Source organism: Artemia sp. Qi Xiang Cuo, chromosome 17 (assembly GCF_049724085.1).
Source record: "Artemia sp. Qi Xiang Cuo chromosome 17, ASM4972408v1, whole genome shotgun sequence".
Classification (NCBI taxonomy): domain Eukaryota; kingdom Metazoa; phylum Arthropoda; class Branchiopoda; order Anostraca; family Artemiidae; genus Artemia; species Artemia sp. Qi Xiang Cuo.
Genome location: NC_142810.1, coordinates 8,732,243 through 8,750,660, shown reverse-complemented (window position 1 = coordinate 8,750,660; position 18,418 = coordinate 8,732,243). Strand labels below are relative to the sequence as shown.

Genomic DNA, 18,418 nt, shown 5'->3' with positions numbered 1-18,418 from the left:
AATTGTTGTAAGTTAATAAGTTCAAGAATCTCTGCCTTTAACCAATTAGCTATGAAAACCTCATACATTTTTGAAAAAAAACTGGGGTTAAAGGGATTGGTCGAATTCCAGTAAAATCGTTCACGCCTCCTTCCTTTTGGATTGGATTAATATAGCCCATCTTCCAACACGACGGGTAACATCCGGAATTACTAATATCATTAAAAGTACTAACAAGGGGTGTTGATAGTTTATCAGGAAATGCTTTTATTAAATCAATTGGGATATCAATGGGACAAATGCTAGTTTGTTTCAGTTTCTGTATTTTTTCTATTACTTGCTTCGCCGAAATTTCCGGGATTTTATCTTTTGGAGTTTCAGAGATTAGCTAATTTTCCGAGAGAGGGGGGGCGTTTGCACAATGCTAGCTAGGTGTTTATTAAGCTCATTTGCTGTCTGTTCAGGCGGTTCATCCAGAAGAAAATCAAGGTTCTTGCACGACCGAGCCCCTGTTTCGTTCACTTTGTTAAACCATTCCCGAGGTTTGCTCTGTTTTAAGTAATTTAATTTATTCTTACCATAATGCAAAGCTGCACGACGTATTTCCTTCTTAATTTCTTTACGGAGGGCTTCCTCTTTCTTTCCAAGGCGAAAAAGTTTCAGTTTCAAATGGATTAGTCCTTTTTTTTCATTAATGTATGGTTTATCTGAGGAGCCTACCTTCTTGGCAACCTCTGGGAAACAGTTTTGCTAATTGGTCATTAATTTTGTTTGAAACAAACTAACCTTTGAATTAAGATTTACACACGACAAAACATCATCCCAACTCTCGGACGTAATCGAAGATCCAAAATCCAAAAAGACCTTGACTTGTTATTGGGCGGTACGGAAATTCAGAAATTGAGTAATTTGTTTTAAAAACTAGCAGTGGTTTCAAAAGTAGCATGAAATGATAGCTACTACCGAGAAGGGAAGGGAAGTTGGAATATTGTAGAAAGTTTTAAGGTTGGTGCAAATAACATCCAAACTGGTTCCACCTTTTGTAGTAGGGAAATCAACAATTTGCTTAAGCTTCTGATCTCTGCACAGATAATTAAGACTTAGTTCGTTCGCGTCTCCTGCTATAAAGATGCCGGCATTTGGATACTTCGTCGTCGCAAAGTCAAGATTTGCTTGGAGCCTGTCATGAAAAATTACGCCGAGAACAAGCATTCTGTCCGGGTGAATAATAAAAAGAGCAAATTATCAAATTAAAGTAAGGCCGCGGTAGGCATTTGGGCTTCGTAGATATCCAAATGATTTCAATGCAATCACCTAGACCTGGTACATGTATAAGGGTAGGAGATAGGCAGTCCTTTGTGAAAATCATTACTCCTCCTCCCTTTTCCCCCAGTGGGTGTTCAACCGGGAGTAATTTTATAAACTCCTGGAAACCGGTCATTTAAGGAGATCTGGACTTTGGGCCTGGACTTCAGTAACTGCAATTACATCAATATGGTTCAATTTTGCTGTTGCTTCTAACTCAACTAACTTTTCAAAATTTAAACTTTCTGCGTTCGTAAGGAGGAAAACGGGGAAAAACGGTATATCTACTTATTTAAGAACTCGGGGGGGGGGGGGGTTATAAAGGATGTTGGTGGTTTGTTTTCATTTTTTTCTTTTTCTTTACATGCAAGTATATTTTGAAACGAATTTCGTTGCGTTAGAAATATAAATAAACCTTGCTGATCCACAGCCGTGTTTCCATTTTCCCCTGTTGTAACATATTCGTCCTGGATGATTTTAATGTTCATTATTTATTTTTATTGTAAATAGTTAAATCAATAAATATAATAAAGGTAAAATTTGGCTTAATTGTGGGGGTTTTTAGATCTGGATAAAATGGTTAACAGTACAAGAAGATGATAAAACGATTAGTTTAGTTGGGGCTTTCTATTAAAACAGTTAAACTTCAGCTTTCCATGCATGATGAAGCAAGTATAAGATAGCTGTCTTAGGGATTCAATCCTAAATTGTCCTCTTTCAGATTTCTGCAGTTCTCCCAGACTTCGTCTTAATGGCCTATAAAGGCTGTAAGTTAAAAAAAGGCAGTAACAAATAATGTTTATACAAATCTTGAGAAAAAAAATAGGATAGCTTTTTCAAAGATTAAATCCTAAATTCTACACGTTCATGAAGATCCACTTCTCTTAGATTTCGCTCTCGGTGGCCTTGGGCAAGGAATAACCTAAAAAAAATTATGGCTGTAATAAAAATGGCCAATCCCTCGGCCAGTCTCAGTACACTCATTATAGGGTCTGCAGTGGTTTGCTCCGGAAAACCACCCATGAATTAGCGTTCTGCCCCTCAGAGCTTTGAAGTGGTAGATTCTGCAAGGAGCTAACTCTTGCCCCTTTTTGGGGTCGCTACCACCCTAACTGAGGTCAAGTATTAGGCCCGTTACCACTCATTATCTTGTTAAATAAAGTTTGTAAAAGAAGTTCTTCTGTCCGCTGTTTGGGCTTACTGCCCATACAGCTGGTATTTACCCAGTTTTCAAGTAAAAACATCAGCCTCGGATTGAACTTCCTTGTAATAGATGACAAAATACGCGTCCCGTGATCTTTCTTACGAATAAGTTTATTGTAACCCATTGTAATGTGCGTTGCCTCCGATCCAAGTTGGTTCAGAGCATATGGTGAATAAGACATCTCCTTCATGTGTGAATCCGAGATCCACCTAAACTGAGGTGTCATTGACAGTGAGGTCATTATTCCTGGATACGCTATAATAAAACTGAATCGAAAAAATCAGATAAGCTTGAATTTTGGTGGAGGTGGAGTTACCTCGTACCATATAACGGTATCCCCTTTATGCCGCTTCAGATCCCTAGCGATAAAGAGGTCATTTGGGTGAACTTAAACCTACCAAATAAATCCTTTGCCATTGGTACAGTGTATAGCCCCCCGAAGATGAAAATACCTGAATATTTTTAGGATTGCTTGGGATTTGTGAAGAGACAATTTCCAAAAGTAAGGACAACTATCCAAGGAGGTTTTGACGTCTATAGCGGTCAATGGCATATAGTTGAAAAGACATATAGCTGATGTAGAAAGCATAGCTCAGCTACAGCGAAGTCTTACTCGTGGTCTAGATCAGCCCGTTGAATTCGACACTTACATCAGCCCTCATGGCACGACATTTTTCGGGACTGATTATTCAGATTTTTGTGGTGTTGAAAATTATCCCTCTACAAGCGACAGAAAGTTGTAGCTCGTGAAAGTCTGAAAATAACTATCTGTAAAGCACTAGTAGATCACCGCAAAAACTAGGGTTGACTGTGACACTGCTTGTCGGCAAAATCATAAAGTAAATTTACAAAAGAAGACTCAACTTAAGCAGCTTCACTCTACGAAAAAGTGATTACATTAAAGTGATTTCAGTGATTACAAATTGGCTATTGACCAATTTGTCCCATCTAAGACAACACTAGTCTCTTCTTGAGACAAGTTGTGGTTCAATGCTGATTGCAGAAAGGCAACTAGGGTGAGAAAAAAGGCTGACAAGAAATAGCGGTTGATGAAATCAGACTACAATTGGAACGCTTTCATCAGGGCCGACTACAAACGCAAGTTTGAAGAAAAACTAAAAATTGTCCATGCAAAGTGGTGGTGGAGGATTGTCAAAGAAGTTTTACTCTTATCTAAATCAACCAATTACATCGACTCATATCGGAGGGATGATGATGTATTCTGGCCAAAAAAAAAGAATGGCTGCTCTTTGAAAAACTTCTGCAAAAACCTGTCAATTTGATGACACTGGATAGAAAAGTGTCTAGAATGCTCAGTCAGCTGGATACCACCAAAGCTACGGGGCCTGACATGATATCCATGTCATCCATAGCCATCCTGAATCATAGCCATCAGCCATCAGAGTCATAGCCATCATGTCATCATGATATCATAGCCATCCTGAAACGATGTGCCCCTGGTCCTCTCCTTTCTCGTAATTACTTTGAAGCAGTATCATTCCCAAAAGCCGGAAAAGTCGCTCACATAGTTCCTGTACCAATGACAGATAGTGAACTTGCTAATGTAGGATCAAATGGTCTAATCACTCTCCTGTGACTCTCAGTGAGTACCTTGAATCACACCGTCTATTGGCTGACATACAATACGGTTTTGTAAAAAGCGATCTATATCACTGTGCAGTCAGTGTTGTGGTATAAGCAACTGCGCAGTACCAAGAGTGAGTTAAACTCCTGTCTGGGGCCTCATATTTGTCTTCTTCTCTTTGACATCGGGAATCCTCTTGATCGCGTATGACATATTTGTCTTCTTCTCTTTGACATCGCGAATCCTCTTGATCGTGTATGACATATTTGTCTTCTTCTCTTTGACATCGCGAATCCTCTTGATCGCGTATGACATATTTGTCTTCTTCTCTTTGACATCGCGAATCCTCTTGATCGCGTATGACATGATAACCTTCTTTGTAAGCTAAAAGCCTGTAGAGTTCTCTGTAGGCTTTCTCTCTATAGGGTTCTATGGTTCTCTTTAGGTCGGCTACTCTAGGTGCTTACTAACTTCCTTCGTCAACTTTCACTGCGTTTTGTCCTTGACGGCTTCAGTCTAAATGAACATCCAATGCTATCAGGAGTACCTCAGGGCAGTAGTCTTGGCCCAACTCTTGTCCTTGGGTTAACTCTTTTCTAGAGTTCATGAACGGGGGATAGCCTTTTTAAAAATAATAACCTTACGACTTGCTGATGAGATGACGATAAAGATGTGTGTTGCTACGGACGAACTTTCCAGCAAATCCTATAGGAAGCTTCACCTAAAAAATTGTGTTTGGACGGAATCGTAGCTCGTCACCTTCAATGTGTCGAAAACGAAGGAACTCTTAATTTCGGTAGCGTCTAATGCCACGGTGCACCTTCACCTAGGCTGAACAACAAAGCAAAGCAAAATGAGATCCTCCTGCTCCAGGAAGCTAGGAATCATCCTTAACTAAAAGCCTCTTGAAGATACAAAAGTCTCTTCACTGACCAATCTGTTTTGACACTATTCGTATCGTACAACAGACTAGTAACAGAATATACATTTCCTCTCTTTACTGGTGCTGCAATTAGCCACACAGCTCCTCTTCAACGGTGCTCCAATTAGCCACACAGCTCCTCTTCAACGTGACAAAATTGGATTGTTTACGCAGCGACTTCTATAACTCTGATGCCGAACCCCTCTATTTGATCCTGGATCGTTTCGACATAGGATCTCTATCGGTGTTTTACAAATGCACGCATTACCCTTCATCAGTTAATGTCAAACTCGTTCCTGACTGAGCCATGTCTTTGGGATCAACTCGCCAAAGTACAGCCCGCTAGGACTACCTCGTGCAGGGTGGATACCGCCAGGAATACTCGAAAACGAGTTTCGCCAGACAACCACGTGGAATGGCCTCCCAGCAGAGGTAACCCCGGAAAATTCTTCTCTCCGGGGATTCAAGAGAGGGTACAACAAACACCTCAAAAATCAAAAGTTAGGTAGTTACGGGGACTATCTGCACATCATCGCTTGTGATAGAGTAGTTCTTTAAGTTTTTTAATCTTAGATTTACTTCGTTCATAGTTATCCAGTTCTCTCAAACTTTACTTTTGATGCCTGAAGGTAAGTAATGACCACAAAAATCTCGAAGAAATAGGTTAGCTATTTTAGGAATTAGGTCCTGAATTTTCCTCTTTGAGAACGATATGGTTCTCTCAACTTTTTCTTTTGATAGCTTCAGCCAGATATTGACCGTAATAATTGCCTTAACAAATAATGACTTTTAAAAGCTCAGGGGTCTCCTGTTCATCAATACATTTTATTATGGAACTCCCTCCCTTTTGATATCCCTCATCTCTCTCTGCAAAGGCAGTTTATCGGCGGGTTTTTCAAGCCCAGTAATTTCTCTCCCTTTATTTTTTCTTTTTTTTGATTCTATCTCAATTTTATATATATATATATCTTCTCTCTTTTATTCTATATATTTGTATATCCGACCTTGTTTTATTCCAGTATTTTATTATTGTATGTGTTTTCTAAAAGTCCAGTATTTCATTATTGTATTGTGTGGCACACTACAAGCTAAGCTTCTTAGGCTAAGTAACCTTCTAATGTTTGTAATTTTTTTTTTTATTTTTTTTTTTTTTAGTGTTAATAAATGATTGATTTGAGTGATTGATCGATTGATTGAACAAAATAATGGCCATATACATAACGAGGAATAGTGTAGCTCTTTCTGGGATTCAATCAAATTTTCTTTTGTAAGGAACATCCTGCTCTATTAAATCTTGCTCTTGATGTCTTAAGGCAATGAATGTCCATAAAGTTACCGTAACAAATAATGAACTTAAAAACGCCGCAATCTAAAAGAGGCCGTAAAATAATGACCGTATAAATATCAAGGAATAGGGTAGCTCTTTCAGGGATTAAGCCTTAAACTTTTTTTTGTAACAATCATCCTGTTTACTTAGATTTTGCTCTTAATTCCTGAAGGCAAGCAATGACCGTAATATTACCATAATAAATAATAACCTTAAAAAGGCTGCAATTGAAAAAAAGACCGTAAAATAATTGCCATGCAAATATCACGAAATAGAGTAGCTCTTTTAGGGAAGTCTTAAATTTTCTTTTTTAAGAATGATCTGGTTCTGGTTGATTTTGCTCTTGATAGCTTAAGACAAGTAATGACCGTAAAAACTGCCATAACAAATAATGGCCTTAAAAGGCCGCAATTTTGAAATGACAGTAAAAAATAATAGCCGTAAAAATATTAAAAAATAGAGCTCTTTCAGAGATTAAGTCCAAGATTTTCTTCTTCCAGAATGATCCAGTTCTCTCAGATTTTGCTCTTGATGGCCTAAGGCAAATAATGGCCGCAAAAGTTGCTGTAACAACTAATTACCTTTAAAAGGCCATGCAAATTGAAAAAAATACGGTAGCTGTTTAGTTATTAAGCTTAAAATTATCCCGTTTAGGAATGATCTGGCTCTCCTAGATTTTGTTCATGAAATCTTAAGGCAAGTAATGACCGTAAAAATTGCCACAACAAATAATGGCCTTAAAAGGCCGCAATTTTGAAATGCCAGTAAAAAATAATAGCCGTAAAAATATCAAGAAATAGAGCCCTTTCAGAGATTAAGTCCAAAATTTTCTTCTTTCAGAATGATCCAGTTCTCTCAGATTTCGCTCTTGATGGCCTAAGGCAAGTAATGGCCGTAAAAAGTCGGGCTGTCCTGCCATATCTGATTCCTCAGCTGACTGCACCACCTGTTAACACACGTGCTCTAGCTGTCCTAGCCTCTGTAGCTGGAGAAGCACTCTCACGCCATTTAACGAGGATATTGCCTGCGCTACTCCAGGCATTGAGTGACTCATTTGGAAAGCCAATGGAAAATAAGGTGTTTTTTTTTTTTTTTTTTTTTTTTTTTTTTTTTTTTTTTAATATGATGAATCTCTGGCTTGTTGCAGAACAAGATATTAATAATGTAAACTAGAATTTGAAAATAACCGAAACTAAAATAAAAACTAAACTAAATAAAAGCAAACTAAACTAAAAAAAAAAGCAAACTAAAGCTTGAATTCAAACTAAATTCAAAGATTCTAATTTAATCAAAACTTGAAAAAACTAGTTATAAAGTTGAGAGCAAAAAAGCTAATGAAAAAAGGTGAAAAATAAGCTGTCCCCAAGAAAGAAAATTAACATGAGTATGGAAAATTGATAAGTTAGTTGGTACATAACTAAATGAACATTTACAATTACATAATATATTATCATAGTGAGCTAAAATGTATATAAATGTCATAAATTAAAGCATAAATAAATTGATAAATTAAAGGTAAATAGGGTTGGTTTTATCTCTTCTGTTGAATATTTTGTGTCTAATAAAAATTCGTTGCTCTTATTCACCCTTAGTCGAAAGAGTATGGGTAACTTACAAGAGAGGGAACTGGCGCTAGTGTATGCAAAAAAAAACAACTAAGCGCCATCTAGCGTTTGATAATTCGTGTATTTGGCAAAATTAGCGCAATACTAAGTATCTGGCCTCAGTTCCTGACAGAAAAACGATTACAAAGCTTAAAAAAATGCCAAATGTCAGCAAGCGCTAGATGTTGTTGGTGTTTTTTGTCGACACGGGTGCCAGTTTCCCCTCTTAGAAGTTACCTCTTAGTTTCCACTCTTAGAGCTACCTATACTCTTTGCCTTAGTCACTAACATATTCAAATGCTGAGAATTTAAGATGTTAAGTGGGCATTACTTAGTTGTCATTGGACTCTGTTGGGTTTTACTCCACGTGCTTCAACTAATCAAATGGTTCTGGTTTCTTTTGTTTTTTATAATTTCTATTCGTATTGGGGTCATTTATTTATTGATAATGACTTATGTTCGTTTTATGCTTGAATTATTATTTGACTTTATTTCTCGTGATCTTTGGTTGAATGTAGCTCTTTATTTTTCTTCGAAAAGCTACTTTTGTGGAAATTTTTTAGAAATTAATATTAACGATCTAAAGCCGAGCTGGCCAGCTATGACAAAAAAAAAGAGAAAGAGAAATCTCAAGATGAAGAAAACAAACGGGAATAGGGCCAGTAGAAGGAATCATGTGTAAAAGACAAGGTGTCTTCAACGCTAAGAAATAAAGAAAATATAAAATTAAATCAAATCTAAAACCGAGAGAAAAAAATATGCATATACAATCGCTGCTACTGTGATTGAGTACAACAGAAACTAAATAGAGTTGCTTCAATGAGAACACTGAAGCAACTATTTAGCTTCTGTGGCGCTCAATCACAGTAGTAACAATTGTATATATAGATAATTTTTTTCTTGGTTTTGGATTTTATTTTTTATTTCTTAAATAAAATCTACCACAATTTTTTTGAGAATTCCTGCACTAGGATTATTACAAATCTGAGGCCAATAATATAATAATATAAGAATTGCATATATTATAAGAATTATAATATATGCAATATAATATATCCATATATTATAAGCAATAATATAAGAATTGCATATATTAAATACGTAACCTAAACTAGGTACCTTTTTCTCCCCCTAAACACCAAAAAACAACAGTTTAGATATTGTAAATTCAATGAGAAACCACGCTCTTCGACCAATTTAAGATACCTGATACCTGATAAGATACAAAATACCTGAAGATATCTTACTTATATCTAGATGATAAAAGATACCTGGCTATTGGAAGCAAGTAATAATAACGGGCAAGCTTCTAGACTAAAATGGAGAAGACGATATTTAAGATTAGGTTAATTTAGGTTAATTTATGTTAATTAGGTCTAATTAGGTTAATTTAGATTTCATCTATGTTTCTAAGTGTTGAAGACGCCGACGCGAAATATCTGCGTCGTTTTAGTTTGCCTTTTGCTTGTACAGGTTATAGTCCCCTTTGTTTTCTTAACCTTGAGATATTATATATTAATATATAATATATATTTTATATTGTTCCATATACTTTATTATATGTATTATATGTTTCATATAATATATATAATATAGATTATATGTTCCATATAATATATAATATAATTTTATATTGTTCAATATAACCATATAATATATATTTGGTCATTTTTGGTAACAAGTAATTATTATTTTTCAGTAATTAATGATACACAAGTAGAAAGGGTGGTCCGACTCCGGGACGACACCCCTGCTGCCACCTACAACTTTTTTTTACATAATTTATGTCTGTTTTTATGGTTTTTGTCAGTGAGAATGAAAAAAACAGGAATTTTTTCACATTTATGGATGTTTCTTGGACGGTTATGTGTGTCGGTCAATTTATTTGATGTTTTTCATGGATGTCAACATCAATTTATGTCTGTTTTATGGTTTTTGTCAGTGAGAATGAAAAAACATGAATTTTCTCACATTTATGGATGTCAACAGCAATTTATGTCTGTTTTATGGTTTTTGTCAGTGAGAATGGAAAAACAGTATTTTTCTCACTTTGATGGATGTCAACAGCAATTTATGTCTGTTTTATGGTTTTTGTCAGTGAGAATGAAAAAACAGGAACTTTCTCACTTTAATGGATGTCAACAGCAATTTATGTCTGTTTTATGGTTTTTGTCAGTGAGAATGAAAAAACAGGAATTTTCTAACATTAATGAATGTCAACAGCAATTTATGTCTGTTTTATGGTTTTGTCAGTGAGAATGAAAAAACAGGAACTTTCTCACTTTAATGGATGTCAACAGCAATTTATGTCTGTTTTATGGTTTTTGTCAGTGAGAATGAAAAAACAAAGAAACAATTCTCCAGGAATAGATCCAAGTCATTAATACTATGCCACGGAAACAATTCTACTGGTCGAACTCCAAAAGATATTAATAAACATTGCCATGGAAACAATTCTCCAAGAAACATCTTAGCGATGAATAGATTAACACGGGAATCAGGTTTCTTAGTAATTTCAAATGTGACAGAGCAGAGATGCCAAAACAAAAGGAACACGCTGAAATTGCGATTAGGGGTTATTTGGGCGAAACCGTTTTAGACATTTTAGGGAATAATTTCGGCGAGAACAGTTAGAGACATTTTAAAAGACGATTTTAAAAGATGATTTTAGAAGAGGATTAGAGGGTGAAACTCTGTGGTCGTTATACTACACAAGTTCCATTTGAACAGTGTTGTGAGGTCCTCTATCCCCAACCCCAAAGGGTTCCGATCCCCCAGCCCCAACCCCGAAGGAAGCCCCCGGTCCTCAATGGGCCCCCAAGCTCCCAAACTATCATCCCACCCTCAAGGGCCCTCCAGACCCATAAAGACCTATCCTAGGCCCCATTTTTCGGTTTTGGATGTTGTCTGAAACCTATGACCTGGAGTGTCTGGGTTGCTATTTTTGACTTTTCTGAGTTGGATTTCTTAGTCTTTCATAGGCATGTATTGTCTGAAACCTATGATTTGGGATGGATGGTTTGCTATTTTTGACTTTTCTGAGTTGGATTTCTTAGTCTTTCATAGGTATGTGTTGTCTGAAACCTATGATTTGGGATGGATGGTTTGCTATTTTTGACTTTTCTGAGCTGGATTTCTTACCCTTTCATAGGCGTGTGTCTTCAGAAAATTATGATTTGGGATGTGTAGTTTGCAAGTTGGACTTTTCAGAGCTAGGATTCTTAGTCTCTCATAGGCGTTTGCTGTCTGAAACCTCTAGTTTGGGATGAATAGTTTGCTATTTCAGGCTTTTATGAGCTAGGTTTTCTAGTATTTCGTAGGTGAATGTTGTCTGAAACTTATGATTTGGGATATGTAAATTACTATTTCGGGCTTTTCTGAACTAGATTTCTTAGTCTTTCGTTGGTGTGTGTTGTCTGAAACCTATGATTAGGGATGGATGGTTTGCTATTTTTGACTTTTCTGAGCTGGATTTCTTAGCCGTTCATAGGTGTGTGTTGTCTGAAACATATGATTTGGGATGGTTAATTTGCTATTTCCAGCTTTTATTATCTAGGTTTCTTAGCCTTTCATAGGTGTGTCTTGTCAGAAAATTATAATTTGGGATGTGTAGTTTGCTATTTGGACTTTTCAGAGCTAGGATTCTTAGCCTTTCATAGGTGTGTGTTGACTGAAACCTATGATTTGGGATGAGTAGTTTGCTATTTTTGACTTTTCTGAGCTGGATTTCTTACCCTTTCATAGGTGTGTGCTGTCAGAAAATTATGATTTGGGATGTGTAGTTTGCTTTTTGGACTTTTCAGAGCTAGGATTCTTAGTCTCTCATAGGCATTTGTTGTCTGAAACTTCTAGTTTGGGATGAATAGTTTGCTATTTCAGGCTTTTCTGAGCTAAGGTTTCATAGTATTTCGTAGGTGAATGTTGTCTGAAACTGATGATTTGGGATATGTTAATTACTATTTCGGGCTTTTCTAAGCTAGATTTCTTAGTCTTTCGTTGGTGTGTGTTGTCTGAAACCTATGATTTGGTATGGGTAGATTGCTATTTTCGACTTTTCTGAGCTGGATTTCTTAGCCTTTCATAGGTGTGTGTTGTCTGAAACATATGATTTGGGATGGTTAATTTGCTATTTTTTACTTTTCTGATCTAGGTTTCTTAGCCTTTAATAGGTGTATGCTGTCAAAAAATTATGATTTGGAATGTCTAGTTTGCTTTTTGGACTTTTCAGAGGTAGGATTCTTAGTCTCTCATAGGTGTTTGTTGTCTGAAAACTATAGATTGGGATGAGTAGTTTGCTTTTTCAGGCTCTTCTGAGCTAAGGTTTTTTAGTATTTCATAGGTATGTGTTGTCTGAAAATTATCATTTGAGGTGTGTAATTTGTATTTCCAACTTTTCATAACCATATTTATTTGTCATTCGTAGGTGTGTGTTGTCTGAAACCTATGATTTCGGATGTTTAGGTTGCTATTTTTTGACTTTTCTGAGCTGGATTTCTTAGCCTTTCGTAGGTGTGTGTTGACTGAAACCTATGATTTTGGAATGAGTGGTTTGCTATTTTTGACTTTTCTGAGCGAGATTTCTTAGCCTTTCATAGGTCTGTGCTTTAAGAAAATTATGATTTGGGAGGTGTAGTTTGCTTTTTGGACTTTTCAGAGCTAGGATTCTTAGTCCCTTATAGGTGTTTGTTGTCTGAAACTTCTAGTTTGGGATGAGCAGTTGGCTATTTCAGGCTTTTCTGAGCTAAGATTTCTTAGTATTTCGTAGGCGAATGTTGTCTGAAACTTATGATTTGGGATATGTAAATTACTATTTCGAGCTTTTCTGAGTTGGATTTCTTAGTCTTTCATAGGTATGTGTTGTCTGAAACCTATGATTTCGGATGGGTGGTTTGCTATTTTTGCCTTTTCTGAGCTGGATTTCTTACCCTTTCCTAGGTGTGTGTTGTCGGAAGATTATGATTTGGGATGTGTAGTTTGCTCGTTGGACTTTTCAGAGCTAGGATTCTTAGTCTCTCATAGACGTCTGATGTCTAAAACCTATAGCTCGGAATGAATAGTATGCTATTTCAGGCTTTTATCAGCTAGGTTTCCTAATATTTCGTAGGTGTGTGTAGTCTGAAATTTATGATTTGGGATATGTAAATTACTATTTTGGGCTTTTCTGAGCTAGATTTCTTAGTCTTTCGTTGATGTGTGTTGTCTGAAACCTATGATTTGGGATGTGTGGATTGCTATTTTTTGACTTTTCTGAGGTGGATTTCTTAGCCTTTAATAGGTGTGTGTTGACTGAAACCTATGATTTGTGATAAGTGGTTTGCTATTTTTGACTTTTCTGGGCTGGATTTCTTACCCTTTCATAGGTGTGTGTTGTCAGAAAATCATGATTTGGGATGTGTAGTTTGCTTTTTGGACTTTTCAGAGCTATGATTGTTAGTCTCTCATAGGCGTTTGTTGTCTGAAACTTCTAGTTTGGGATGAATAGATTGCTATTTCAGGCTTTTCTAAGCTAAGGTTTCCTAGTATTTCATAGGTGAACGTTGTCTGAAACTTATGATTTGGGATATGTAAATTACTATTTCGGGCTTTTCTAAGCTATATCTTTTAGTCTTTCGTTGGTGTGTGTTGTCTGAACCTATGATTTGGGATGAGTTGATTGTTATTTTTGACTTTTCTGAGCTGGATTTCTTAGCCTTTCATAGGTGTCTGTTGTCTGAAACCTATGATTTGGGATGGTTAATTTGCTATTTTTGACTTTTCTGAGCTAGGTTTCTTAGCCTTTCATAGGTGTGTGCTATCAGAAAATTATGATTTGGGATTTGTAGTTTGCTTTTTGGACTTTTCAGAGCTAGGATTCTTAGTCCATCATAGGTGTTTTTTGTTTGAAACCTATAGTTTGGGATGAGTGGTTTGCTATTTCAGGCTTTTCTGAGCTAAGGTTTCTTAGTATTTCGTAGGCGTGTGCTGTCTGAAACTTATGATTTGATGTGTCTAATTTGCTATTTCCGACTTTTCATAGCCAGATTTCTTAGCCTTTCATAGGTGTGTGTTGTCTGAAACCTATGATTTGGGTTGTGGGGGTTGCTATTTTTTTACTTTTCTGAGCTGGATTTCTTAGCCTTTCGTAGGGGTGTGTTGACTGAAACCTATGATTTGGGATGAGTGGTTTGCTATTTTTGACTTTTCTGAGCTAGATTTCTTAGCCTTTCATATGTTTGTGCTTTCAGAAAATTATGATTTGTGATGTGTAGTTTGCTTTTTGGACTTTTCAGAGCTAGGATTCTTAGTCCCTCATAGGTGTTTGTTGTCTGAAACTTCTAGTTTGGGATGAGTAGTTGGCTATTTCAGGCTTTTCTGAGCTAAGGTTTCTTAGTATTTCGTAGGTGAATGTTGTTTGAAACTTATGATTTGGGATATGTAAATTACTATTTCGGGCTTTTCTAAGCTAGATTTCTTGTCTTTCGTTGGTGTGGGTTGTCTGAAACCTATGATTTGGGATGTGTGGGCTGCTATTTTTTTACTTTTCTGAGCTATATTTCTTAGCCTTTCATAGGTGTGTGTTGACTGAAACCTATGATTTGGGATGAGTGGTTTGCTATTTTTGACTTTTCTGAGCTAGATTTCTTAGCCTTTCATAGATGTGTGCTGTCAGAAAATTATGATTTGGGATTTGTAGTTTGCTTTTTGGACTTTTCAGAGCTAGGATTCTTAGTCCCTCATAGGTGTTTCCTGTCTGAAACCAACAGTTTGGGATGAGTAGTTGGTTATTTGAGGATTTTCTGAGCTAAGGTTTCATAATATTTCGTAGGTGTATCTTTTTTGAAACTTCTGATTTGAGGTGCGTAATTTGCTATTTCCGAAATGATCAAATCTATTTCCCCAAAATAATATCAAAAGTTTCCACTTCAGTTCAGATTTTTCTCAAAGAGATGCAAAAATTTAAAATACTGTTCCAAATTTTTCAAAGAAGATAGAAAAGTTCAAGATCTCTTCTGAATTTTACCAAAGAAAACAAGTCAGTTCTAATTTCTCCAGAGAAAATAAAAAGCTCCCATTTCAGTTTTAAGTTCACCAAGACATAAAAATTTAAAGTTTAGTTCAATTTTTTCCGTAGAAAATAGGAAAAGTTATGCTATGATTTGTGATTATTTTCCATGAAGATAAAAAGTTTCACTTTAATTATAAATTTTCTTAAATTCAGTTCAGATTTTTCCCAAAGAGATGAAAAAATTTAAAATACTGTTCCAAATTTTCAAAGAAGATAGAAAAGTTCAAGTTCTCTTCTGAATTTTAACAAAGAACAGAATTCAATTCTAATTTCTTTAGAGAAAATAAGAATTTTCCACTTCAGTTTCAAGTTCACCAAGACATAAAAAAATATAAAGTTCATTTCTAAATTTTTCCGTAGAAGATAGGAAAAGTTAGACTATGATTGTGATTATTTTCCATGAAGATAAAAAGTTTCACTTTTATTATAAATTTTCTTAAATTCAATTCATACATTTCTCAAAGATATGAAAAAAATTAAAGTTCTGTTCCAAATATTTTCACTGGATAACAAAAGTTCAACTTCGATTCTGAATTTTCTCAATGAAAATGAAATAAGTTATTGATCAAATCTATTTTCCCAAAATAATATAAAAATTTCCACTTCAATTCAGATTTTTTCTCAAAGAGATGAAGAAATTTAAAATACTGTTCCAAATTTTTCATAGAAAATAGGGAAAGTTATACTTTTTGATCGTGAATATTCAAGTTCTATTCTGAATATTACCTAACATCACAATTCAATTCTAATTTCCTCAATAAAAAATTTAAAGTTCAGTTCTAAAATTTTCCGTAGAAGATAGGAAAAGTTATACTATGATTGTGATTGTTTTCCATGAAGATAAAAAGTTTCACTTTAATTATAAATTTTCTTAAATTCAGTTCCGACTTTTCTCAAAGAGATGAAAAAATTTAAAGTTCTGTTCCAAATTTTTCATAGAAGATAGGAAAAGTTATACATTGATTGTGAATATTCTCCATGAAGATATGGAGCTCCACTTTAATTCTGATTTTTCTCGAAGAACTACAAAATGTGCAAGTTCTCATCTTAATTTTCATAGAGAAGAGAAAAAAAAGTTAGCTCAATTCAGAAGTTTACCAATGAAAATGAATAAGCTTTCATATCAGTTCCTAATTTCTCAAAGACATAACAAATTTAAAGTTCAATTCTAAATTTTTCCATAGAAGACAGGAATGCCTATACTATGATTGTAATTATTTACCATGAAGATAAAAATTTTCAATTTATTTCTAATTTTTCTTAAATTAAATTCATTCATCTAACCCCCATAATAAAGAGGCAAGACTAGGATATGTATAAATAAATATTAATAAATAATTAGAAACATTTCTCCACGTTTAAGTTAGGTTAGGTTAGGTTAACTTATCATGAGTGCTCATGATAAGCTAAGCTAACCTAACTTAAACATGGTAAAAAGATTAAATTAGGTTAGGTTAGGCTAGATTAAGTTAGGTTAGGTTAAGTTAGGTTAGGTTAGGTTGGATTAAGTTAGGTTTGGTTAAGTTAGATTAAGTTAGGTTAGGTTAAGTTAGGTTAGGTTAGATTAAGCTAGGTTAGGTTAAGTTAGGTTAGGTTAAGTTAGGTTAGGTCTGGTTAGCCTACGTACGCGCGCGTACGTAGGCTAACCAGACCTAACCTAACAACCTAACCTAACCTAACCTAACTTAATCTAACTTAACCTAACCTAACTTAATCCAACCTAACCTAACCTAACTTAATCTAACCTAACCTAACTTAACCTAACCTAACTTAATCTAGCCTAACCTAACCTAATTTAATCTTTTTACCATGTTTAAGTTAGTTTAGCTTAGCTTATCATGAGCGCTCATGATAAGTTAAGCTAACCTAACCTAACTTAAACATGCAAAAATTTTTCTAATTATTGATTATTATCTATTTATGCCTATCCTCACCTTGCAAATTTAGTACGGTGGTTAGATGAATGAATTTAATTTAAGAAAAATTAGAAATAAATTGAAACTTTTTATCTTCATGGTAAATAATCACAATCATAGTATAGGCATTCCTATCTTCTATGGAAAATTTTGGAATTGAACTTAAAATTTGTTATATCTTTGAGAAATTAGGAACTGATATGAAAGCTTATTCATTTTTAGTGGTGAATTTCAGAATTGAGCTAACTTTTTTTCTCTTTTCTAAGATAATCAAGATGAGAACTTGCACATTTTGTAGTTATTTAAGAAAACTCAGAATTTAAGCGTCGCCAGAATTAAAGTGGAGCTCCATGTCTTCATTAAGACTATTTACAATAAAAGTATAACTTTTCCTATCTTCTATGAAAAATTTGGAAAAGAACTTTAAATTTTTTCATCTCTTTGAGAAAAGTCGGAACTGAATTTAAGAAAATTTATAATTAAAGTGAAACTTTTTATCTTCATGGAAAACAATCACAATCATAATATAACTTTTCCTATCTTCTACGGAAAAATTTAGAACTGAAATTTAAATTTTTTATTTGAGAAATTAGAATTGAATTGTGTTCTTTGGTAAAATTCAGAATAGAAATTGAATATTCACGATCAAAGTATAACTTTTCCTATCTTCTATGAAAAATTTGGAACAGAACTTTAAATTTCTTCATCTCTTTGAGAAAAAAATCTGAATTGAAGTGGAAATTTTTATATTATTTTGGGAAAATAGATTTGATCAATAACTTATTTCATTTTCATTGAGAAATTTCAGAATCGAAGTTGAACTTTTCTTCTTCTGGGAAAATATTTGGAACAGAACTTTAAATTTTTTAATCTCTTTGAGAAAGGTCGGAATTGAATTTAGTAAAATTTAGAATTAAAGTGAAACTTTTTATCTTCATTGAAAATAATCACAATCATAGTATAACTTTTCCTATCTTCTACGGAAAAATTTAGAAGTGAACTTCATATTTTTTATGTCTTGGTGAACTTGAAACTGAAGTAAAAAATTCATATTTTCTCTAGAGAAATTAGAATTGAATTGTGTTCTTTGGTAAAATTCAAAAGCGAACTTGAACTTTTCTATCTTCTATGAAAAATTTGGAACAGTATTTTAAATTTTTTCATCTCTTTGAGATAAGTCGGAACTGAATTTAAGAAAATTTAGAATTAAATTTAAACTTTTTATCTTCATGGAAAATAATCACAAATCATAGTATAAATTTTCCTATCTTCTACAGAAAAATTTGAACTAAACTTTAAATTTTTTATGTCTTGGTGAGCTTAAAACTGAAGTGGAAGCTTTTTATTTTCTCTGGAGAAATTAGAATTGACTTGTTTTCTTTGGTAAAATTCAGAAGAGAACTTGAACTTTTCTATCTTCTTTGAAAAATTTGGAACAGTACTTTAAATTTTTTCATCTCTTTGAGAAAAATCTGAACTGAAGTGGAAACTTTTTATATTATTTTGGGGAAATAGAATTGATCATGTCGGA

General features: G+C 34.5%; 1 protein-coding gene across 1 annotated transcript in view; it reads left to right on the top strand.

Annotated features, from left to right (window-relative positions):
* l(3)80Fj (lethal (3) 80Fj) overlaps positions 1 to 18,418 on the top strand; it is a 252,563-nt gene that overhangs the window by 187,034 nt on the left and 47,111 nt on the right. The window contains exon 30 of the mRNA XM_089103680.1: positions 7,163 to 7,399. Within this exon, the coding sequence (XP_088959806.1) occupies positions 7,163 to 7,399 (237 nt within the window). The remainder of the gene's footprint in view (positions 1 to 7,162; positions 7,400 to 18,418) is intronic.